The sequence below is a fragment of the Coturnix japonica genome, chromosome 3 (assembly GCF_001577835.2).
Source record: "Coturnix japonica isolate 7356 chromosome 3, Coturnix japonica 2.1, whole genome shotgun sequence".
Taxonomy (NCBI): domain Eukaryota; kingdom Metazoa; phylum Chordata; class Aves; order Galliformes; family Phasianidae; genus Coturnix; species Coturnix japonica.
In genome coordinates, this window is record NC_029518.1 from 49,128,620 (window position 1) to 49,154,783 (window position 26,164).

At 41.5% G+C, this 26,164-nt stretch overlaps 1 protein-coding gene across 13 annotated transcripts in view; it reads left to right on the forward strand.

Moving 5' to 3' along the window:
• Window positions 1–26,164, forward strand: part of NHSL1 (NHS like 1) — a 152,193-nt gene that overhangs the window by 105,405 nt on the left and 20,624 nt on the right. For 8 of the 13 annotated variants that reach the window (XM_032443273.1, XM_032443267.1, XM_032443265.1 and 5 more), the window contains exons 2-5: window positions 4,298–4,450; window positions 16,944–17,071; window positions 19,319–19,390; window positions 23,325–23,517. In XM_032443273.1, coding sequence (XP_032299164.1) covers window positions 4,298–4,450; window positions 16,944–17,071; window positions 19,319–19,390; window positions 23,325–23,517 — 546 coding nt within the window. Of the gene's footprint in view, window positions 1–1,324; window positions 1,801–4,297; window positions 4,451–16,943; window positions 17,072–19,318; window positions 19,391–23,324; window positions 23,518–26,164 lie in introns of those variants that run through there. The other 5 variants (XM_015858385.2, XM_015858386.2, XM_015858393.2 and 2 more) reach the window with 3 other exon arrangements.

The following is a 26,164-nucleotide window of genomic DNA, read 5'->3' on the forward strand; positions in this document are numbered from 1 at the left end:
AAATGCTAAGGGGAATAGTATTGTGTAATGTTAGAGAAGAAAACAACTAATTGCTTTGCTAGGTGTAAACTGTTTAAACGTCACGAAAGTCCTTCAAACAAGTGGCTCCCCAGCTTACCAAGGACTTGGGTAATCCAGTTTATAGCATGTAAAAAAGATGGTTTAAGTTCAACCCAAATGATTCTATGATTCCGTGGAAAGTATCCTTAAAGGTCACTTAGTCCAACCCCTCTTCAGTGAACAGGGACATCTACAAGAGTTTGTGTTCATGGAATCATAGAATCACTCAGGTTGGAAAGATCATGTCCAACCACAACCTAACCATATTACTCTAGCTCTAACAACCCTCCACTAAATCATGTCTCTAAGCACCACATCCAAATGGATTTTGAACGCATCCAGGGATGGTGACTCAACCACCTCCCAAAGGAGCTTATTCCAGTGTACTATCTTAGCGTGAGAGGCAGCACCTGCTTTGTTTAGGATGAAGTCTGCAAATGAGGGGAAGATTTACAGAGCATTTGTGCAGGGGGAGGTGACTGTTTCAAGTCTTTGACGTGTGAAACAAAGTAATAAATGAATGAATAGCCATCTTGTTATCTGGGTTTTGATGACGGGGCAGTTTTAGTGTAAGGTGTGTGATGGAAATCGAGCAAAGCAAAAGCACCATGGCACAGGTGAGCCAATCTATGGGAGCAGCTGGAAGGTCCTAGTGCTCATAGCAGTTCAGGTGTCAAACCCATGTTGTGAGTGCATGTTCTATGGAACTGGGGAAATGCTGCTTACACCAGTAGTGGTGTGTTCAGACGCCGATGGAGGCACTTTGTGTTTTTTGCTGCGTGGTACTGAATCTCGAGTTCTTGCAGAGCATCTGCTTTTCACGCTGCAGAGGCTGTGTGTCCTGCTGTGGCTTTGGGGTCAGCCCCAGACCCCCGCTGCCGGCTGTTTTCTTCTCCCCGAGGAAAAAATCCTTCCCATTGTTAACGCAAGGCAGCTTACATTGTGATGGAGGGCTCGCTCCTTGAGCCTTAACATTGTGCGAAGGGCACGCCCTGCTGAGCACATTGATTCGCCGCACAGCTTTGCTTTTTTTCCCTCCATCTCCTGCAAAGATCGCGGCTCGTTCATTCCTAGGAAGGAGGGGGCTGCGTTTTTGAGGGATGTGCCCATCTGTAAAGTTGCACAAGTTCCATTAGATGCGAAAAATAAAAGCCTTGGGCCGGGGGTGGCGGGGAGGGGCCGGGCGGAGCGGCCGCTCCGCCCGGCCCCTCCCCGCCGCCCCCGGCCCCACTCCCTTCCCTGGGCACACCGGGCACGGCTGCCGCAGCTATGGGTAGCAGAGGGATCGCTTCCCAAACTCTTCTTTTCTGCAGCCACTCAACTTGGAGAGGATGAGGAGCGCACAGTGAGCCCCAAAGCCGATTTGCTGTTGTTGTTGTGAATAATAATTAACTTTTTTTCTTTTCCCCCCTGTTTTGCATATGGGAAGTGGCTGTCGCCAGCCCACTGGATTGCACTTGAGGAGGAGGCTTTGGGGCTGAAGGACTGGATATGATTCCGTGCCTTTAGATCCAGGCATATCCAAAGTTGGGATTTAGAGGGGAAAAAAGGGAGGAGAAGGAACTCTGAAGAGGAGAAATTGGGACGGTTTCAGCAGGGTCGGTCCGGAAACCTGTCACCTTTCTGCAGCTCCGGCTTCTTATGGGATTTGAGCTCTGAGATCGCAGCGTAACACCTTGAAAATGGTGGTTTTCATCAACACAAAGCTTAAATCTTTCATGAAACTTTTCAAGAGAAAGAGTAAGTAGCTGTGCGTACTGGCGGTCTTTGTGGGGAGCAGCGGAGCCTCGCAGGAGAGCGCGGCTCTGGCTTCTGTGCTGTGTTGTTGTGATTTATGCCACTTTGTTGAATACTTGGTTATGTGTAGAGGCAGCCTTATGGGATGTCTGCTTAGGGTTGCTGGGTCGGCTCCCGTGAGGCTCTTTGTGTGGTGGGGGCAGCAGCCGGACTCGCAGGGATGCAGCTGGTGCCTGTAGGTGCAAGGTGTAAGGAACAAGGTTTGGGGCAGCCTCCCACCTGCCCCGCACTGCTCTGCTGCTTCTGCTGGGGGCATCTTCAACACCTGGCAACAAGGTGGATTTCAGGTGAATTGCAGTTTTTTATTTAATTTTATTTGTGAATGGCATGAGGGAGTAGTTTGGGAACATGTTCTGGGAACATGCTCAGATTTTCTGTGCATTGGGTTTGTTGGGTGAGCAGGAGCTGTGAGTTTTGGTGTGGCAGGCCTGGCTGTCTCCCTTCCTCCTCCCACAGCCTGGAATGGGGTACGTCACTCTGTGGTTGGACTGTGTGATCTTGAAGGCCTTTCTCAACCACTATCAGTCCATGATTTTATGGCAGGACGCTGAATAAACCTGCTGCCTGCTCTAGGGCTGGGCTGGGTGCTGCTGTAACCAGAGAGGTGGTGTCTGGGTGGGTGGTGATAGATGTGCCCTCTGGTTACAAGTACATCTGCACCCAATGCTAAGGGATGGGTGGGGTGTGGGATCAGGCCATATAGATGAGATATATAGTCACTATAGACTGAGTGACCAGGAGCCATTCTTAAGAAACTTTTGTGAGCTCTGATGATAATCTTAAAAATAAAATAAAAAGTGTGGAAATTCATTTAAGGACTTTCCTGTTCACTGGATCCTTTTAGGACAAACCAGCATTGTGTTATAGATAGGTTTTGAAGTTTAAGACATAGCTTATGTTCTCTAATGAGCCCAGGTTATTTCCATCTGAGCTCATCCCGGCGGATGCATTGCAGAGATGGAGGCAGAGCCATTTCTCAGACACCAGTAGACTGTGGCTCCTTTTGCTTCCCAGCACATCACAAGAAAATCACATTGGCGGGTGCTGCAGGCAGCCAGCAGAGCGAGGGAGGGTGTGGGGCTGCTAGCAAGGCCAGTGCCATAGGGCTGAGCCAGCAGAGCAGGTGCTCTGAAGGAGACGCAGCTGTAGTGGTTTGATTTTTTTCCTGCTTCAGAGAGCTAAAAGCAAGGATATGCAGCATGCTGGCTGAAGGCCAAACGGTGCCTGGGGGATCGTAAAATATGACCCCCAACTGCCCTTTTCCTTTTATTACTGGGCGGAGGGGTAAGACCATTCAACTGTAAAAAGTTTTTATTGATGATAAACTTTATAAACAAAAGGTAATGGCTCTTTCACGGGAAACATAAATGATAAACAAATCTTAGACTTATGTGCTTTGGCCGATTTGCTACCATCAGTCTGCAGGGAACTTTGAACCCAAGCAGCGTCACTGTGGTGTTGTGTATGTGTTGAATGGGAAGAGATGATCGGTGCCATCCCTGCTGGTTGGCTGCTGTGCTCTGAGCAGTATTTGCCTGTTGAGTTGCTTGTTTTTCGCTCATGGAAATGTAAAGAAGCTGGTTCGTTGACTTCCGTCGAATTTGAGTTCCTGGTTTGTGTGAGTGTGAGGTCAGAGAAGGTTATTTCACTACACAAATGAACCTGTCCAAATCTCTCATGGAGACTGTCACATTTTCAGGGTCACCCTTGAGCTGGAGGAGGCTTCTGGCAGGATCAGGGGCAGGAAAATTGATTGCTTGCAGTGACTGGGAGCTTGTGGGCAGAAAACAGACTCGTAGGTCCACAGTAAATGCATTAGCAAGTGAAAACACAGAAGGAGGGAAGGATGTTTCCTACAACCCCTCAAGAGAATACATTTATCTCTCCTATGAAAGGTTGATGGACTGGGACTTGTTTAGCTTGGGGAAGAGAAGGCTCTGGGGACACCTCGTTGCAGCCTTCGAGTATTTGAAATGAGCTGATAAGAAGGAAGGGACTGACTTTCTGCTTGTTCTAGGATGAGGAGGAATGTCTTTAAACTGAAAAAAGAGAGATTTGTTAGGTGTTAGGAAGATATTCTTTACTCATAGGGTGATGAGGCAGCAGAACACTTTGCCCAGAGGAATTGAGGCTGCCCCATTCATAGTGGTATTTAATTCCAGGTTGGATGGGGCACTGAACAGCCTGAGCTGGTGGGTGGAAAGGGGATTGGAACTGGATGGGCTTTAAGGTCCCGTCCAACCTAGGCTGTTTATAATTTCCAAAGTGGGAGAGGAGGTCTTTTGGCTGTTAAGGAATTAAAGGTCTAAAGAGTGTTTTGATAGGACCATGGTGACAAATAGTCTTCTCAATTTCAAGATGATGCATGACAAAAGGTGTATGGGGTTACATGATAGACCTGTCTGCAGTAGCACTTACTTCTTTTTCTCTCTGTCTGCAGCTGTTTCCAACTTAGACGAAGAGAGCAGATGGACCGTCCATTACACTGCTCCGTGGCACCAGCAGGAAAATGTGTTCCTGCCTTCCTCAAGACCACCTTGTGTGGAGGACTTGCACCGACAAGCAAAGCTGAACCTCAAGTCAGTACTGAGAGGTGAGATGCTGCTGATAATAATGTATTTTAATAATATGGTAGTTTTTACCGCAGTCTTTGCAAACTTACCCAAGTTGTAGACTTCTGTTGCCATATAGTGCCATTTTTTGGCTGTTTGTGAGAAGTTGGAAAAGGAGTTGAGAGCACAGAAGAGAAACAGGGAGTAGGGCACTTGCAAGGAATCACTGAGTAGTGTATCTTATTCCTTGCAGAAGGGTGCAGTGTTTTTCTGAGGACCAGTTTCTCCCCTTAGTACCTTTGTTGGGAGGTGTATCTGCACTCTGTGGTACAGGAGGCACGGTGATATGTTCGTGCAGCCTTGTGGACATGGGCAGGCTGGGAGAGTGCATGGAGAGGGCTGTAAGAACAGCTGTCTCTGGACCAAAAGGGAAGTTGGAAAGCAGAGCTTAACATCCATGTTCGGGAAATTGTTAACACGAGAGTTTTCTTTACATTGGTTATTTGACAAAGAGGATTTCCCTGCTAAAAGCCAGCTCATAGTGAGTCCCTTTTCATTTCAGCTGGAACCACAGGTATTTGATAGCTTGCAGAGTTAACTTGATTTAAAGGAACAGTCTGATTTTGTTTGCTTAACACTACATTTCTGCTTTTTAAACGTGGAGAAAACTTCATTCTTTATGTGTGGATGGGGAAGTGTTTGTCTGCTGTGTTTTATTTCCCTTTCTGTTTCTCCAGTTAATTAATTTTTTACCATCTCTTACTAGGCGCCTTTTGTTATCATTTAATAGGGCACTCTTGACGGCTGGAGTTACTAGCTCACGCATGGCTCAGCAGATAGCCTGTGTGTCCTCTGTACTTACTATTGGATTAATGCGTTTGTGCAGTGCTTTAGCCTTGAAACATTTACTGTTCCCCTACAGATGCATAAGTTCTGTCTGATGGGGTTTTTCTCTAGAGCTGCTTCCCTTTATAAAAACAAAAGCTATACAAGGCTACTAGAACTTACCAATTAGACACTTGTGGTAAATAAAACTTCCATGTGCCCATGGTGTAAGACTCCATTGTATTGAACTGAATTTCAGTTTCTTGCTTTCAGGGTGGTAGTTGAGAGACAGGGATGAAACCATGATGCCTTCAGCAGACCCCAAGCTCCTGACATAGTCAACAGTTCTTTGCTGTGGCCTTTAGCTGCTTTCATTAGCTGCAGTGTGAATTTAGTACCATCATCAGTAATTCCATTAATGTCTGTATGGGCTCTGATTAATAAGTTGCCTGAAACTTTATCAGTTTTACTCTTCTGTGCACTGTAAAATCAGGAGGGCGTTGATGGTACTGAGCACTTTTGATTGATCAGGTCAAAAGTTCTGCACCCAGAGTTGAGTTTCATTCAGCATATAAGTGTTATAGAAATTCTAATACAGTTTTGACTGCTGTGGAACTCTTTTCTCCACCTCCTTTTTCAGAAAAGACACGTTTTCCAAGGTTTCTTAATGGGTAGGAAATAAGTTGCCTAGAGCGGTGTGATTGTAGTGTGGAAGACTGTAAGGAAAAGTAATGGTCCGTAGCAACTTGATTGCAGGCTATTACTTTGTTATTGCACTTGTCGCTGCCCCAGTGAGTTAGAAAAGTAAGTATAAAGCGTGGATTACTGATAGTAATTCACTTGTAGAGCATGACATTGTTTAAACCACCTGGAGAGATACTGAATGTATAAAATCATTCAAAATAATTCAGTAGAGGTATCCTTTCTATCATGATGTTCTTACCCATCTAGATTCACCTCTAATACTAACCAGATAAAATCCCAAGTAGCTTTTAAAATAATGGAAGGTCAAACGAATTTACTCTGATACAGTTTTAAGAGCTCAGCAGATTTTTTTTTTGATAGCATGAGTGTAGCAAAAAAGACGTACTGAAGCTGTCTGTCGTGTAGAAGAAATTTATGAGCACTGCTTAAGGGGCAAAAAGCCATTACCACTGCTTATTCTTAAGCTGGCTTAAAATTACAATGTTAAGGATAGAGATATTACAAAACAGCTAAGAGCAGTCAAGTTCTCTGCTTGGTGATCTCTGTGAACTCTTTGTACCTTTAGCAAAACCAGTGCTGTGTTTGGAAGAGGAGGAAGTAGATTTTTTGTTAAATGAGGTGACTCATTACTTGGTTTAGTTTATTATATATTGAAATATTATTTGCTCGTTGTGCTATGAAATCACATGCAGCATATGATAGTAAATGTTTCACGGTGGGATTTTCTTTCTTTTCAAATTGTTGACTTATGAGCTAGGCTTCTACTGTGTTTTTCCTTTACAAAACTACTTTCGAGTATAAACGGTGAGATCTTATGTTCAGATTTCTTCCTAAATGAGCAAGGTAGAACTTTATTCTTATTTAATTGTGCAGGTGTGTCACCTGCAGCTTAAAGAAAAAAGACAATGTTTTCCAGTAACCTGAATTAGAAAATGAAGCACCAGGAACTCGGAAAGTTGATAATGCATAGTACTTATATCTGTTCCCAACAACTGAAATGTCTTTATTGGGCTTTTATTAAAATCTAAAGTTGCAGTGACTTGAAAAATGTTAAATCCAGACTTCATTATTTGCATTTATTTTAAAATGAAAGTCTTTAATGTCTCTGTAGTGTCTTCAAGAGACTTAGTGTGGTAGCTAGAGCAGAATAACAAATTCAGCTACAAATCGTCATCAAAGTACCATTGCTAAATGTTTTTAAATGTGGTTGACGAAATGATCCAGTTTTTTTTAGCTTGTGATGGTAAATCCCATTATTTTAAATACCGTGTTTCCACTCAATAAAAGAAACTCTCCCTTTCTCAGGAGAAGCAGACAGGGCCTTGAAGTACCCAGTAGAGCAGATGGGGTGACATGTTCAGTATCAAATGCATTCTGCCCATGGCACATGTTTCCCTGCCTCTGGTGCTCCAATTAGCCTGTTCTAAAAGCCTGTCTGAGGTGGGCTCTTGCTTACATTTCCTTGGTCCACTTTCCAGGCCAAGAGGCCAAGTGGGTATTTTTTACTGGAGTCAAAGGGGTAGCACCGTAAAATAGCCTGTATCTCTGTCACTGGGCACCAGCAGATCTGGCTTGTTCTACAGTGCAGTAGTGCCTAAAGGACTGCTGTCTGGGGAAGTGTCTCAAGTATAGTGGTCTTTAGCCAGGAGCGCGGATACATCAGTACTTAGCAACAATGCAAATATTTGGATAAGAGTAAATGGAGAGAAATTCTTATTTTTCTGTGTTATAGTCTAAAAATGTCATCTAAAGATGCAGAGGAGGTCCAGCACGGTTGTGGTGTGTCTTTGTTTCATTACAAGAAGTGGGCCATATGCACGTCTACATTCCAGACAGGTTTGCAGTGTGTTCACCAGGATTTTCCTAGTGTCCTAGAAGGAAAATCTAATCCAGAGTGCACTTGTCTCTGATAGTTTTGCAAACTGTGATGAAGTGAACCTGTGGATTAAGGTGGCAAATCTGTACTGAGAAATGTAAGCCTGTAAATAGTGTGCGCAGTTGGATATTCTAACTTTCATACTGGCTTTCAGGCTACAGCTGCAGAGGTTTTCTGTACAAGTGACTTTGCTTTGTGTCTTTTTTTCCAGTGTAATTGTGTTGACTTGGACTTTGTATGTAGTACAGTGCTCCTTGTTCCAGTGTTTGTGATGATTCATTTATTATCTCATCTTCAGAAGAGCTGGATTTGGCTGAGTGTAGCTTCTGTTTAGCTTTGTTGGCCAAATTCAAGGAATGTATTTAAGCAGCAGTGATTGAAACACTTGATTTGTTTTCCAGAAGACATCTGGTTAGCATTGTCAAATAAAACCGGATTTAAGTAGTTACTCATAAAGCCTCTATTGTGTCTTGCTGCAAGACCCTCCAGACAGGTATGTGTTTACCCTTTGTTTTCTCAGGGCATCTGCCAGATCACTGTTCAGATGAGCAATATTAGGGTCAGCCTTACTAGTCGATAATCCTGCTGAGAAGATTATGGACTTAAAATAATCTTACATTTCATTAAAGAGCTGCAAAGTAGTGGGGAACCACTTCATAATAACAATAGGCCTAGCTCAGGTTCAGAAAGATGCCAATATGTGAGCTCCCTACCAAATGGAAACCTTAATGAGGTAAAAGACTATTAAAGGCTAGGGATAGACCATATGTTCCGGAAAGGCCTTGGAGCTGTAAAATAAAATTAAAAGAAATAAAAATTAATCATCTTATTTCTAATCATTTTTTGTTTCAGTAGTTAAATTTGTGCCAGTGGTTCTGCTCACATATCCTGGTCTTTTTACTGTTTCTGAATTAATTCACAGTACATCTGCTGATTAAAAGATTAAAAAAAAGAAAAGAAAAAAAAAAGGTTATTCAAATTAAATTAAGCAGAATTTGATCATAAGTCTACACTTTGGTTTTGAATGCTGCTCTTATGCTGAAAAAATGAGTTACTTGTATTTAGACTGCCTATTTTTAGTTTCAGTTGTATAGCACTATGCTGAGTGTGAAGACAGACTGGTAGGTCATATCGATTGGTTTCCTATATGCATTATAAAGTGATAGCTTTTCTAGAGAAAGTCTTAAGAAGTCTTAACGTTTGTTTCAATATACTAATGATAATGTATTCTCTTAAACCAGATTAATGTGTTTTCTCAGTATTTTCTAAGGTAAGTCAGTCAGTAAAAAGATACAGGAGAAAGATTATTGAACTTAATCCCATTTCAAAATAGCGTCTTCAGAGGAGAGAAGAAATTTGATCTATTTCTGCCATAGTTTCAGTGCTAGGTAAGCAACTTCCATCACAAGGAATATCAGACTTTTAGTTGCTTTCCTGTTTGTTTTCTTCCCTCCTTCCTCTCTTAGATTGAAGTTCTAACATGTATAGAAGAAGCATGTATAGATGAAGCATTTAAATAGCTTTAGAAGTTGAACATTGAGTGTTGTAGGAGAAAGACCAATAGAAATCTTGTCTATTTTTATATCAACCGTATTCAGTAGTCAAAGAAACAGCAAATATTCATAACAAGAGAAAAAGATATATATATATTTAATGCCAGCATCAAATGTGCAAAAGGAAGCAAAGAAGAACTGTTAAACTTTAGACATCTTGTCACCAGTAAATGTAATGGTATAACACTTGCAGAAATTAAGAGAAACAGTGATTTTGAGCGCTCTCCAGTGACAGTCTGTTAACAAATATCATCTGTAATGTAGCATTTTGGTGCCATTAGAATTTTTTTCTTTATGGCTAAATCATACAGACCACCTGGGAAGCTGGGAGTGGGACTGCATTAATTTGTTTTTGAAAAGCTTAAGGGAAAAAAGGAATGGTCAAAGTGTTTGCATTTTTTAAGGCTGTAAAAGGTATTTTCACATTTCAGAGTTCCTGTTACTTTGAATCCTTTCTAAAGGCTTGCACCTGGTCTGGACTCTTGAAAAATAAATCTAACTGCCTGCTTGCTGTACTTTAATGGTGCACTTTATGCCCCATAAACATTTGCTCAGCTGAGCCCTGAAGTAGCCTGGGGAAGCTACTTGAGGTCTAGAGGGGTGACCTGTTGTGTCAGGACACTCTTCCCAGTGAAGAGCCCAGCTCTTTTCAGAGGTGCCCAGTGGCGTGGTCACAAGCTGAAGTGCAGGATGTTCCCTCTATACGGCACTTCTGTACTGTTCAGGTGATGTATCACTGGCACAGTTTGTCCAGAGAGGCTGTAGGTCTTCTCTTCAGAGATGTTTGAAAACTGCCTGGACATGTTACTGAGCACCCTGCTCTGAGTCTCCTTGCTTGACTAGGGTTTGGAGCAGAAGGTCCTAGAGGTTCCTTCTGACCTCTGCCATGCTGTGATTCTGTAAAAATGCAGATGAAGAAATAGCAATATAAAAAACTGCATTTTGGGGAGGGAGATGTGATAACAGGGCAGGTGGCTGGGTTGGCATAGAATTAGAATCATAGAAAATAACCAAGGTTGGAAAAGACCTTGAAGATCATCAAGTCCAACTGCAGGCATAGGCTGGTATTAGCCAAAGCATCTAGATAGAGCTGTTGAATTTATTTTCAACTGGGTTGGCATGGTAGTACATCTGTTGAAATTCTGGATTGAAATGGGAGTCTGAACAGAATAGCACACCAAATATATCACAGCTGAAGTTCATGAACTTGCTTTGCAGTTAGAATTGGTCACAGTTCAGTTGCTACACAAGTGCATCGTTGCTGTGGCTTTACAACATATTTTAAAGCTTTGATATAGAGCACTCCCTGTGATAATCAAGTTCTGTGGATGATATGGGGATTTGTACGTTTAAGAGAAATGGGATTTGATCCAAGCTGAGTGAATTTTTGGGAGGAATGAATATAAAGTGATACAGGCAAGCTGTCTGCCTCATTTAGATCCAGTGACAAAAATAGATGCTGCATTGGAATTAAATTGAGCTGTTTTGTTGGGTTTTTTTGGTTTTTTTTTCCAGTCATATTTAGCATGAGATCTTTGTTGAACACCAGATTGCCTTTGTACAGCCCTGCCACATATACAACCTGTTTCATCCATACAAGGAAAGCTGTGCATTCTTATCTGCAGATTGCAGATGACAGACTCATAAGGAGGCCCAAAGTGAAAGCTGGTTACTTCAGCTGGCTTTACCAACTTAAAGAGACCTTTGAACTAGTGTATCTGTTTTAATTATGGTTCCAGGCTTTATTATTCTTAGCAAGTTCCTTATCTTGGAAAGTTAACTCCCATTAACTGTGCTTCTGCATCACATCTAGAGTCCAGAGTCACCCTGTCCTTATCTTTGTCACACTGCAATGCAGAAAGCAGACCAGGAAGTAGCCTCTGAGGAAGGCCCAGTTTGATAGATGTGCTCTGAGTGCATCCCAGTGTAACACCAGTGTGCCACACAATATGGAGAGGTGGCAGTTATGTTTAAGGTGGCAGCTCTTTTGCCTCATGGTTAGAGCATACAGTTAGAAAGCTGCAAGTTTGACTGATGCCAAAAACCTCATAAAAAGCACACAATCTTTTGAAGTAGAGATGCTGAATTCCTTTAAATTATTCTGCTCCTTAGAGAAGGTTGTCCACAGTGCTGGACCTGGCATTGGTTTCTGCTTATATGATGGAGAGGACAAGAGCAAAGGCAGCTTCAGCCTTTTAGCTGCCTTTACCTCAAAGTGTATTCCCATGCCCACATGCTGCAGGCAAAGCATAGGCAACTTTTAAAAGTTTACTTTCACAATATGTTTTTCATTCTGTTGGGGAAGTTTAATGGGACAAATATATGTTGTACTGTGGTCTGTCAGTGCTCGTAAGATAGAGTTTGTGGTTCTGACTTACCAAGGAAGGAGTCTTGTTTATATTTACAGATAAGAAGGGGTTAGCTACAATGTTTAAAGCTAAAAAGAAGAAGAATCTGACCTGAGGGAATAAAGCAGTTTTCCAGTGACATGCTCAGTGAGTGGGTAAACGTGTTTTAATATGCTAGTCAGCAGATTTATTTCTCTAGTTGACAGTTTAGCTGGCTCCTGCAGTTAATAGCCTCTCTCTAGTACTAAAAAAGAAAAAAAAGGAAAATCCCCACACCACAAAACACAAGTTATTACATGAAAGGCTCTGCCAAGAAGTCACCCTGAGTGGAGCTGAGATAATTTCTTTAGCATGGCTGCAGCTGTCAGCTTGTCCCTTCTTGCTCCCAGGGCAGTAGAGAGTGAGGTGCACTGAGAGCCTGCTGTTCACTGCATCTGCACCACAGCCCTTCTGTTTCTGCAGCTTGGGGTGTCTGCATGGTTCATCATTTTCCCTGTGCAATTGCCCCTGACTTGGTAGATGTTTTCTTTCTGAGTTTTAGCAACTGGTCCCAAGGTGTAGGCTCTGTTCTTTGTTGCAAGGCAAGCTTGAGTGTTTCTGGGACATTTTGACCCTGCTTGGGTCAAAATCCAGTGATTGCCTACATGGTTTTTCACTTCAAGCAAGACAGGGCTGTTTGGGTGTCTGAATAACTTAGATGCCATATCTCTTGACTGTCCATATCATGTTAGTTCAAAATTCAAGACAACAGCGGCTGCTAATGAACACTTAGAAATGCAGACGGATGGATTATTTGTACTGAGCTCTTAGATGCTCTCTCAAGCGTGCATTTGAGTGTATGTGTGTGGACAACAACACTACAGAGCTTAAGGCCTGATTCTGCAACAGTCACGTGAGCCATGTTTACTTACATGTGTAATCTCATTAGGACTAATTTAGTAAGTAGCAGCTGCTCATTGAGGCCTGAGGCAGTGGGGCCTGGTGCTGGCTGTGGTGGCTGTGCAGTGGCCTGGCTGCTTCTCAGAGAGAGAGGACACTATAGGGTTTAAGGCCTGAATTCAATGAAATAGGAAGCATTACTTATGGAGCTGTACTTCTCTGTCTCTGAGCACTGTGTTGCTGGCAGGGCAGAGTATTTTGCTTCATGTAAATTTCCCAGGCTCCACAATTAGTTTCAGTGGAAAATTTATGCATAGATAAAATGTTACCAAAGGAGAGAGAAAGAAAATCCTAGAAAACCAAGCACTTCTTGTGCCATGGAGCAGTATGATGTGGATGTCAGACTAAGCAGACAAGTTACATATTAATCCCGGTTTTCCACATTAATACCATGTCAATTGAATTAATGAGGTATCAGTACTGTGCCTTCTGTTCGCCTAGGTGATTTGTGACTCAGATTCTCATGTAACAATATGGTTTCAGATTGTTTGTAAAGCTATAAATCGCTTGGATACACAAGACTTGCTACTGTGTGTTAGCAGCTCAGGGTCAGATGGAATTAAATGCGAGTTCCTAGTGTAAAATGAAGAGGTATGTCAGATTGAGTGGCCTTGGTGATATTTTGTACCCATGGCCTCACTGCATGCCACAGGGGCCAGTAAGGTTTTATATGGAGAGGTTGAGCTATTAAGCTGGAGCCTGATCTTCAGACCTTACCCTATGGAATTATCACCAAAACACTGTAAAACATAAGAATTACTAAAGCTCGGTAAGCTGTAGAGTAGTGCAGAATTCAGTGTTTGTGGCTCAGAATTTTGATGCGGGATTGCATTCAGTTCCATTGCCTTTTGGAAGTCGGAATTGTGATTAGCTCATGTGTTGCTGGTGAGAAGCAAAGCATCTCTAGCATGCTCTGTCTTACACCAGGATTTAGCAAACTGCAGTAATGACACCCTGAGCAGACATATGAGGGGTTGGTTAAATGGCAGCAATGCAGATAGTATGGTATGGTACTTAGAGCACTAACACATTTTTCTGTCACACATCCCCTGAATTTACCCTAACTCTACTAACTGTGACAGTGGTAGGAAACCTTTAAAAGTCTTTAGACCACATTTCCCTCACACTTTCTTTATGCCTGGCTAAAACCCACCATTTTTGTGTTCTGGATAGCATGGGTCTATCAGCCTTGACATGGGGTTCAAGAGTGTGTGTATCTGTGGCTCAGTTAGCACTCATGTACTGGTGCATTCTTAGAGCTGAAAGTTATTAATAACTGAAACTGCCTGTCTCCCCCCCCCCCTTTTTTTTTAACCTATTCAGACATCTCTGAAATAGCATGAATGTTTATAGGAAGTTTTTCACTAATTCTGTCTAGTGTTCCTCCCTGTTTGGATACTCAGGTTGTGGTGTTGCTCCTCTGGGAGAAAAGATCCATGTTTGGAAGTTTTCATAATGCACTTCTTTCTAATCTATCTATCTATATATACTCATATACATATAAAGCCCTTTTGCTGAAAAATCCAAAGCTAATTGCTTACAGAGGACCACATGGAACTTAGGGAAGCACTCGGATGAGGTGTGTGCTTTCCATTCAGAACACTTTTCAAACAGGAGCTACGAGCTTTGATCTGACAGTGACAATAGCTTCACTTGGGCACAGTGCCTACGTCTTGTTGGGCTGATTACAATGTGAAGTTACAGATACCAGCCTGAAACCTCTGCAGAAGTATGCTGGCCTCAGGTGCTGTCCAGAACTGTGAAACATGCTGTGACAGTAAACGAACAAAAACACTGTTCTTTGGGACTGCTCACCTTTCTCTGGGTGAGTTTTTAGCAATTTGAGCAATTCTCTTGACTTCTGCAGCCACATCAGTGTAATGACTTCTGAAATTACTTGGGTATTCTGTTGTGGACCAGCAGAGATTGTGAGCCACTGTTTTGGAATCATAGAATGGCCTAGATTGAAAAGGACCGTGGTGATCATCAAGTTTCAACCCCCTTGCTATGTGCAGGGTCACCAACCACTAGACCAGGCTGCCCAGAGCCACATCCAGCCTGGCCTTGAATGTCTCCAGGGATAGGGCATACACAACCCCCATGGGCAACCTGTTCCAGTGTGTCACCACCCTCTGAGTGAAAAACTTCCTCCTTATATCTAACCTAAACCTCCCGTCTCAGTTTAAGACTATAAACTTTTTTTTTTCATTGTCAGTTCACTTGCTGTGGACTTGAAACCTTTGGTTCTGTCTTCCTCAAGAATTCTTTTGAGACCTCCTGAAGTGCTCTATCCATCATCTTCACCTCCTTAGTTAGAAGAATAGGTAAAGCTAAGCAGCTGATACCAGAGCATGATAGATGACACTCCATAAAGCCCGTTCATCCAGTGACACCTGGTGTTGGAGAGCCACAGAAGCAGTTGGTTAGGGCTCAAGACCTCATTCCAGGAGCAGAAGGAAAATAACTTCACTCCAGTGTACATCTTGGGTTGCCTTTGTTTTGGTTTGAAGTGATGAGTAATTGATCTGAAGGCAAAACTTGTGGTGCCGAAGTTGATAACTTGGGGCATTAACCCCTGCCGCAGTTTGACACAAGTCTTCATACTGCTCTGTTTTGCCATAGCCTGCTTATTGCTGCTGCTTGTAGCTCACACCAACAAACTGGCCCATCAGGGTGCTTATCTTTGTGAGCTTTGCGCGCTGTGTTTGCCTGGATCCAGTGCCAGATCTGGAGTGGTGGGGGAGGGATTTGTTTTCCTGTGGTTGCTGGCATCCTTTTCTCAGCCCCCTCTGAGGCCCAGCAGCTGTTTGCCAGATGCATGCAGTGCCGGCGCACTCACACGTGTGGGATTGGTAAGTGGGGTTGCTGAGTGAGCTATCAGAATTGATCTGGGTCTCAGAACCCACCATCACCAGCTTTAGGCCTTGAACTAAGAAAGAGTGACAAGTTTGTGCCCTTCTTGACCTCATGCAGAAGCATGCAACAAGCCGGTTCTGGCATCTGGCTTTAATGGAAACAGCTAATTGTCAGTTGCATACTCTTACTGTTGATATGCACATACATACGAAAAGGAGTTCATGTTGATTAAACGATTGCAGAGCTGTGGTTGCTCCAGGTCAGTTAAACTATCCCCGTGGAGTCCTATAGAACCCAGTTTTAAAAACGTCTGATACAACACAGGAAACATGCTGAAGCTGCAAGTTGTAACTCCAGTTAATCCTTTGACAAGCGATAGCCTCTGTAAAAAGTTTCCCTCAGTGTAAACATTGCATATTTTCCATTTTAAGGAGTATTAAAGAGATCAAATTGGGGGACAGATAGTATGGTTGCAGAACATCCTTTCCCCAGCAAGTGATGACAAAAGTACTTTGTGTCACGCCTCTATATTGTGCAGAATTTTTTTGTCCTTGGGTAGAAATCTAACAATTTTCTCTTTTCATTCCTCATCTTTCAGCAGATTCACATATCTGTCTCTGAAAGCGTAAAGCTAACAGTTTGACTGGGCTGATGAATTTGGTTGCCGCATCTTGAACGTTTAATTTTTCCTTATGTTGTGGCGTCTGTTCTTCTTTAGCACAGTCACACTGAATATCAATTAGGAGGCAGGAGGACAGTTACAGAAGACTTGGGCGGGGGGGGATAAGGTGCTGACTGTGATTTTGGCCATTTGAGTGGAGACACGTGTTTGCTCTGAATTCTTTGGTTATAAACTATGTATGCTCTGTGTTGACAAGAGATTTTAAGATCCCTGTACTTCGCATTCCTCTCTACAGAATCACAGTAAATGGTCTATTCTGTAGGCTTGCAGACAAGGTGAGTGGTCAGTGCCAAAGTTACTTAGCAGATGGTGCTTGAGTAGTGAGTAACATCATCATTTCGAGTGCAAGGCGCATAATGGGTGTCTACCGGCCTGGCAAATGAGACCCTGGTGTTACTCGTATGCTACTGTCTCCTATCCTGCAAGATGCTGCCATCTGTCAAGACGCTGAGCCAGAACTCACTTAAAAACCAACAAATAAATCAGTTTCCATCTTCAAATCTTTTGCTATATCTTGAATTAAATGAAAGCCACATGTGTACATGCTATGCGTGGGCATACGTGTATAATGAGAAGGTGGATGAAATATAGATTATAAATATGAGAAATGAAACTTCATGTTTTATTACTTGAGATAGACAGTGCTAATGCACAGTAACAGCTTTCAGTAAAATATGATATATTTTTATGAGTGTAAACAGTAAATACTTCAGTAATAAATTGATTTCTTCTTTCCCCGTCTTTCGGCAGAGTGTGACAAGCTGCGGAGAGATGGCTATCGGAGCTCTCAGTATTACTCTCAGGGCCCCACCTTCTCCTCGTCCTCCAGTGCAATCAGTGGAAGTTACCAGGATGATTATGAAGAAATTGAACAAAAGGTAATGGTGAGAAGTGTTGGTATGATTATATGCCTGCTGCAGTTTAGTTGCCTGCAATATTGCTCCTCTGTCTTCATGTCATGGTTTTGTGGTGTGATGTGGAATATTGACAGCAACACCACAAAACCATGATGCTTCACCTTACTCTGTTATGTCTGTGGGCTGCAAAGACAAGCTGTGGCTAACTTTACTACTTCAGTGCTATGAGCTAAGGTAGTAGTTCTGGGATAGACAGCAAGATGCTGTGGAGCTTGGCTGTCCAAACCTGAAGTGCTGGAGCTCCTGGGACTTTCAAGACAGATATTCTAGAAAACTTTGCCCCAAAATATTGATTATAAAGTGTTACTTGTAAAGTTTGATTTTTTTTGAAGCGTTACTAAATCATAGGCACTTTCGTAGCACAGACCAGGTAGTCCTGTCTATATACAAAGCGTGCAGATCCTGAGAACTCAGTTTAAAAGGTAAAGTGGTTTCAGTGCTGTCTTCTGTGCTTTTAAATCACGTAGTAAAAATTATCATTGAATATGTGCAGTGCCTCATCCAGGATTTGATTGCTTTATATCTGTGTATTGGCAGGGAATGTTGCTGCACCCCGTTGAGTTCTTTGTGATATGTACTGGCAGCAAGCAGCAAATGTAAAACAATGGCAATTTGCAAAACCTTACTAAAATCAGTGGAATAATGATTTGCACTGATGTTGGCAATAACTGTTTGAAAAATTTTAGTGCAGCTAATTTATGCTCCCAGGGAAGTTGTGCTTCAAGGAAAGGACAGCGCTTCAGTTTCAAATCAGAATAGTTTCCCTTAGATATTTTTAGCTGTATGATTCAGAGCTGATGAGAAAGTGGTCAAAATGAATCACAGAAAAAAATGGTACTATAATGTGTTACTGATTTTCTCCAAAGTTTAACCGTAACCCTGATGCTCTTATTTGCAGCTCTGTAATCTGAAGCTGATCCCTTACAAAGTGCAACATACTCCCTTTGTGTTGTGAAACCAGTGCTTTATGATGACCTTTGACCAGCATCATTTTATTTGGTTTTGCGTTATGTAATGACATAACATTTTACTCATATATATGTATGTATATTTTTAAATGAACACTTAACAGGTGTTAAGTGGGAATTATAGTCCCACTGCTAAAATACCGAATGCTTCTGATAACTTATGCCTTGAGACAGTTATTTTCAGATGTCAGGAGAGTTCTTCAGTAACAATGTGAAGCTGAGGTCACCAAATCCCATGATTGAGATGTGAACTCCTTACTGGTAGATGAAAGCTTTGTGGCTTTGTTGTCTATTCAAAGCAAGAAAGCCAGCATTTAAATTCTGTGCATGCAGCACCTTACAAACTGAAATTCAAGAACAACAGAATAAACATAGATGAATGGATAGCTATTTACTGCTTGTAAATTTACTTCTAAGTTGACCTGTTTGCTGTGTTTCATAAAACCTGTGTTTTACTGCATGGTGCTTTCACAAAGGAAGCTGTCTTTCCACACTCTTATTATCTACTTTAACAAAACAAAACAAAAAGCTAAATATTCTACTTGTCTGTCTTCACTGGAGATATAATATGAAACCCTGGCTTAGATCACACAAGACCTAGATCCACAAACATTCTTTTGTGGAGGTGAGTGGCAGTTAGCAGAGGGTGATATTCATACTACAAAACACACAGTTCTTAAAAGATGTTGAAGTGTTATTGTTTCAAAGCAAAGCCCATAGGGTAAAACAAGCTGGTTAGCCCAGCCCCAAAAGCAAGCAGAGAGGGAGAAAACATGGAAACTTGAAATGCCTTGAATGTTGGCTTATATAAAGCAACTACCTTTTTACTCTTAGGTTGATTCATCTAAGTTGCACTAATAGAGCACAGTCCAATCGCCACTTCAGTGTATTTCTGCTGATCCTAATTGAGTTTGTTGGGGATTAAATTGGTTTACCTGGATTTTACATCTCAGTACTGTAACCAGTGTCCTCCTTTGTCACCATATACATACCACCATTGGTGACGCTACTTGAAAAGCTTCCTGTCCTTCAGCACTGGTCTGTTTTCCTAGTGTCAGGGATATACTTAGATGTCGCTTTCAAACTCTGGTTTCTTTATGTTCTGAAATATATACATTGTGTATTTTAAGTGTATTTGTCTTTTGTGCGTGTGTGTGTGTGTTTTTTTTTCCCCCCTCATTCTTCCTTCCTTGCCTTTTTATCACTCATTTTCTTTCTTTCTTTTTGTCTCACTCAACAGTCTAGTCTGTTAGACTGCATCTCTCAGTCTTGCATTAGCGCCTGCTGTAACTTGGTTCCACGGAGCAACAAGGTACTTTGCCCACAAATGGGACCATCCAGCTGTCTTATTTGCAGCTTGATGTAACCTGTAGCATTTAGCACATAAGCAATCTCTTCATTCTGCCCTTAGCCTTCAGTTGTTACCTGCTTCTGTTTTCTGTTAAAAAAAGAAATTAAAAATAGAAAAGTCAACTGCTCAACAGCAAAATGCCATGCCAGGTTTGTTTCCTGTATTTTTCCTCATTATTCCTTTTCATTTTTTGTCTGCAGTCCAATATCTTTTAGTTGCTTTTAATTACGTTCAGTCTATTAACATTTGCCTCCTTTGAAACTCCTTCCCTGGTAATCGCTGTGTTTTATTTATTTGGCTGTGTGGCTGCTTTTTTAATTAGCCAAGGAAAAAGTTTCCTAATTGAAGTAACATAACTTCTAAATGATGAATGTGAGCTAAAGAGGGTACTTGGCTCACAGGCATGTGCTGTATCATGTCTTTATTCCGTCTATGAAAAATCTCATGGTATTTTTGCCTAGATCCTGTTATTTGAGTTATGAACTTTGTCTTGGTAGTCTTTGAATTCTGGTTAACAGAACAGCTGCTTTGCTTATTTGTGGGGCAAAAAAGTCTACTTTTGACACCGTATTCAGCCACACCAAGTTGTTTCTTTGATATCTGCAAGAAACTGTTTAGAATGTAAAATGAAAACAAATGCATTAACAGTATTGGCTTGATGGACTTGAAGAGGTCTGATGTAAAATTTGACTTAGTGTTGAGAGGGGCTGTAGAAGTGGGGTGCTTCAGGTTGGAGGTGTGAATGTCTGGGAGCCTTGCTGCTGCTGACACACCTGGAGATGTCTCCAGACTGTGATTCTCCCACCCCTTGGCTGCGATTGTGTATGAGTACACTTGTAATCAGCACATGTATTTTATACTGTTTTGTTTGTTTGGTAATGCTGATCGATTTGCTGGGTTGAGACAGCAGTTCAAAGAAGGGAATGTATTAGTGAAAAGAGGCTCTCAAAGCCATCAAAGCTAATAAAAGGCTGGAGAAGAAATAGGATGTTGAGATACAAATAGATGGCTCAGTTGGTATGGCTCTCATCAACAACAGTATGGATTTTTTTTTCTCAACTTTATTTTTCAGAAACTTTCTGATTTTGTGAATGGCTGTGATGGACAGTGAGATAAATGACGTGCCCACAAGTTTTAAGGTCCTTTGCTTAAAAGAGATTTGTATGGATTGGTTTTTCTTCTGGAGGTCCTGTCTTTTCAAACAGTGTGGTACAAACCATTGCAATATATAGAGACTAAGAATAAACAGGGACCTGGGGCAGGACGTGCAGTGTGGTATCACTTGTCAGCTGGGACCTCTCAAGCAGTATTAGTGTGCCAAGGCCGTGAAGCTGTTATGTGTCTCATTGCCTGAGTGGACAGGGGACAAGAAGTCAGCAAGACAGTGTAGGGGCTCTAGCCTTGTGAGTCATGTAGCTCCCTTGAGACTGTGGTGTATTCATGAGCCATTCTCCTCCACATTCTCCTTTCAGTTTCCCCTTTGAAAGTTCAGGCTTTTTCCCTTCTAATACATGTTTATGGAAAGACAGCAAGGTCCAGTGTTGTCATTTTCACTTAGCACCTTCCCTTCATCCCTGATCCATTAGAGGACAAATCCAATGGACTTTCTAGAGGAGGTGGGTGTAGCATCCTATTTGGAAACTGCATAGAAATGTGATCATGTGATCATGTAAATCAAAGCATAAAATAGTTTTGAGTCAGAGATGCTTTAAAAATGAGAGGGGTGCAAACTGTTCTGTTATAAGCAGTGTTTGTACTGAGATTTGCTGAGCAGATAGTGTAATCTCAAAGCAGTGTCCAGTGCTATTTCTCATCTAGCAGACTTCACTTCAAAGACGTTCCTGTCTGCACAGCAGCAATCTGTTGAATCTTGCCACAAAGTTCTGTATGGTATGGAATTTTTACACCAAAAAGCAAGTAAATATACCACTGTCACTGTAGAGATAGTTGTGCTTATCCAGAAGCCACAGGAAGTGTACCTGCAGATGAAACACTGACACTCCTTCCTACACTTAAAACCAGCAGTTCTCATTATGTACTCACTGTACTGATCAGTTTCTATCTTCTTGCCTCTGCCCTTCCTCAGTTTTCTGGCCTCTCTAGTTAGTCCTTTGGGTGCTTACATGCACGCCTCCAATACTAGCGATGCCCCATATGGGCCAGCACACAGATGTGGGTTGTAGTGCCTTTTCTGCTCTGAGCTGTTGTGGAACAAACTGGAGGTGGCACAGCCTGGAGGCAGCTTTCCCATCTGCAGTGGTGTTTCTCTCCCACGTTGCTCAAGCTTGTGGAGCTTTTTATAAATGTGAGTGATTTGAAAAGGGAAAGCACTTCCATTTGTGTGTAAGTACTGTAGGTGTGCCTGCCCTGTGTACTTCTATAAACAATGTATGTACACAGACACACATAAAAGAATAACATTCACATTATATTTGTGCATTATTATTATTACCTGAAGGGATTCCACTTTTTGATTTTTTTTCCTTAATATACTTTTTGCCTGGAATCTGCTTTGATTTATTGATTGGTAATGAAATGTTGGGCCCTGCCTGAATGAATTGACAGAGTGCAGTGATATAAGTAAATGGTTATTTGTTTATAAACAGTGGGAACTTCTCATGCTAACAAGGAGAAAATTAAAATCAGAAATGATAAACAGTGGTTGCAGCATGGTGTTTGGACATGCCTTTGTGTGCTACTCAGCTTTGAGAGAGAACAAATCACTTAGATTTAATAGTGACAGAAAATGTCCATCTGTTACAAACAACAGTTACACCTCTCTCAAGCAGCCATGGAATAACTCCAGGGAGAGTGGCAAACCAGTGCCAGCAGCCCCATTTTGGATGGTATTCTGCAGACAGGGGGAAGAGAGAACAAAGAGAAAGGTGGTGGTGAGGAGCTAGTTCCAGGGCAGAGAACAGAGTCCACCTTGCAGAGCAGCCAAGGCAACCAGCTCTGAAATGGATGGGCATGATTAACGGCTTCAGAGGTCTCTGCTGTCCCTGCAGCCTCTACGCAGACTCTTAGAAGTGTTTGTCTTCTTCCTTGTTGCATCTGGAGGCAGGAGGAAGAGGAGCTGCTTTTTCCTCCAAGTCTTTCTTCCTCTCCTGCTCTTGGGATTCCCTGGGGTCTCTTGCAGTGAAAACAGATTTGCTCCCTTAAAACAAATGTCTTTTTTGGCATTACAGATTTGGCTGGTGGAATGATTTGTTCAAGCTGTTGTAACCTCTTTATCTGATGCAGAAAGGTTTTATTCATTTATTTGAAGTAAAATGCCCATCATGGATATGGTATCTAACACTTTTGATAAGGAATGACTTTAAAAATGACCACTGTATGTATACTGTGTATGTATCATAGAATCATAGATGTCTTCATGAATAGATAGATCATAGATGTCTTCTGTAATAGAATCATAGATGTCTTCCTTACCCACCTCATAGCTTAGCACAGCTAGATCAAAGCAGGTCTCAACCTCATCTTCCCAGTGGGACACTGCGGAGAAGAAGGGGAGAGTGTTAAATCTCCATCCATTATTTCTAAAAGTGAGAGGGGTTGGTTGCTGAAGGAACAGTGTAAATGCGTAAGATAATTATTTACTGTGCTTTGCTTCTCTTTCATTTATATGTTCTAAACCCGATCAGCTGTCATGGCTAAATCCAACCTAGAGTTGTTTTTCCTTTGTTCTGTTTTGTTTTTATTTTTTGGTTGCTGTTGGATTTTTTGGTGGTTGTTAGTTTTTCATTTGTTTTAAAAAGTCACTCGTAAATCAGTGTGTGCTATTTGTGAGGGTGTATCCCCAGGCCATCATGCTGACTGCAGCAGCAGTACCTTAGTGCTTAATCTGTTTATTCTAGTAGAGAACTAACACTGTTGCATGTATTTCTATTTGCAGTGTTCTGTCTCTTCCCCAGAAGAAGAAAAGCTTATCACCATCAAAAGGCCTAGAACCCCAGTTTCAAATGAGTTATCAGACATCAACACACAAACCAACTGGACTAAGTCTCTCCCACTGCCAACACCAGAAGAGAAGATGCGACAGCAAGCACAGGCAGTCCAAACAGATGTAGTTCCTATTAATGTGACTGGTACGCTTTTAATTTCAGAAACTCTATCACACTCTGGTTAGGGAGGGGAGGGATTATAGAAGACCCATTAGGGTATTTTAACACTCAAATATATATATATATTTGTTGCATGATTTTGATGTTATTTCTTGCACCTTTCTGTGAAAACAGTATTTTGCATTTAACAATCTTTGTCTGCACTTAATGAGAAAAATTCAGATTTCCTTAAAATGAACATTAATGAGGGTAGTCTACACAGTGTGGGCTTGAAACAAAATTAGGTATTTAAATACAAGATGAGTGACAAATCACTGTTACTGTAGGCTTCATTAAAGATAAAAAATGGAAAATTATGTTTTGTAAAATATTAAGTGATATTCAGGATTTTCTTCTAGGATCTTTACCTAAGGAAGATTATCAGAGACTTCTGTATTTTGAAGACTAAATGTTATAAATTTTGAGAAAAGAATTCTTGAATCTTATTTTCATCAGCAGTGTGAGGTTTAGATGTCAAGGAGAGTAGGGAAAGAACAGAAGGTTAATGAGGCTGTCCTCTACTGAGACACTTGGTGTGATAGTCAACGACAGTAGCCCACATTTTCTGCATGCAAGCTGTATATTGATTCTCCATTTTCAAAATGCACTTTGGTTTCACTGATGTAGAATTCCTACTCAGTGAAACTTAAGTTACAATGAAGTCTAACATTGCATGGATATTTTGATGTGTGTAAATAGAGTTTGTATGAAAGATTGAATAATCAGTTTGATTTAATAATCCCTCTTTCTCTGTACAGTATCAAGATTGTTTATTATTAGCTAATTCAAATCACTGACCATTTGCCTGCCAAAACTGGGATGATATTCAATATCCAATTTAATTCAAATGCCATATGGCGTTCTCTGGCTCCATGCTCACTCTAACAATAAGTAGCTTGCAGTGTTCAGTTTTGTTTTGAAAGTAAGTTAGGAATCCTCTTTTTCTATGTGATTATCATTCTTTTTTTCACAAGTATTTTTATAAATTATTGTTTTGTAAGCAGTGAAGCACTACTTATCGTACTGAAGATGTCTGATTTAGGTTTTAAGTTGTGGTTTAAGGCCAGTGATAAACATCAGAGAGCTCTGATAATAAGAAATATTTTCTTAAATAGCAGGAAATATTTGAGAGCAGCAGAAGATTATGAACACTCCACCTCTGGAAAATGAATAGAAGGAAAACATGCAGTGCTGAAATGTAACTAGAGTAGTTGGTGTTATCTAGGAAATGTAGGATACGGGTGTAGAAGGCAGAGCTGTGGGAACAGTGGATTATCTGACATAATCAGTAAGCCAGAGCATGGTTTTGATATTGCAGCAGTAGGAAGATGGTTTACTTAGAGAATGGGTTATTTGCCATTTGGTTTAATGACCCCGTGTACTGAAAATATATGAGAGAAGTAAATAGATGGAAAGAAAAATGGGGTAGAAGAGATCAAATAGCTGTCCTGGATTTAATTCAGCATCACAGGAAACACTAATGCATTTGTATAAATTACACTTATAATTTCAACCAGATTAAATCAAATGTTGTGACAAACCTTTTGCCACTTGTATAAGTTGGCTCGCCCCCAGGGACTGTAGCAGTTCTTAACTGTTCTGGTGAAAATAGTGCGCGTTTATTACTCTTCAGCTTCCTGGAATGTGTTGTGTAGCATTCATTCCTTAAAATCAAGATAGTAAGAAGGCATACAAAGCAAGGATGGGGAAGGAAGACTATTCTTATAGTATGTGAGCTGGTCTCTGGAAACCAGTTTCCTTTTGCCTTGAAATAGCTGTATTGCTGCTTTGCATCAAGACAAGCGAGAAAAACAGACTGAGCCCCACACACATACAGAAAAAGCTGCTGTCCTTGTTCCCCTTTAAAAAGTCACAATCTGCTCCCCTCCTCTGCCCTCCCACACTGTGAGTAGTTCTATTTTGTGAAGTTCCGTATGTTACTATGTGAGGCAGGAAAAAAAAAAAAGACCAAAAATTCCGTGCCATTTGTTAAATGTGCTGAGGAACAAACCATAGCTGGCTTTTGTTTTGATTCGGCTTTTTCCTTTGCTTGCTCTTTTTCTCACTCTCCCAGAAGAGAGGTAAAACATTTCCATTTATTACTCCTGGCATTAAATAAAACGTTAACCTCGGAAGAAGAGGTGACAGCATTTTCAGCAGTGCATTAGTAATGATCCTGTTACAATGGTCTCTCACGTGGCTGTGCAACAAATTCTGCTACTTCAGCTTTTGGGGCTCCTTGGTAAGCAGATTGCAGCTAATACAGGGTTAGTAAAAATCTGTTGGACAGCCTGAAGATGCAGGGGCATTGCATTAGGCTGACAAGCTGCTGACGAGACATTCAATTTGTAGGATGTTTCAGTCTTTGTGGGTGGCTGGGCTGAGCTTATTCTGACCTGGAAGGAATTGGGCTGAATTTTCAGTGGTGGCCAGTCTTTGCTTTTACATATCCTTTGGGTTCAAAGATGTGTAATGGTGTCTCCTATACTGGGTTTTCTGGAACTAACTGTCTTTCCAGATAGAGGAGTCTGGTGGTGGTGGAGCTGATAGGCAGCAGGGTGGATCCTGGAAACGATTTAAGCGTTTGCTTAAGTCCTGCTTGACTGACTATAGGGAGATTAAAACACATACT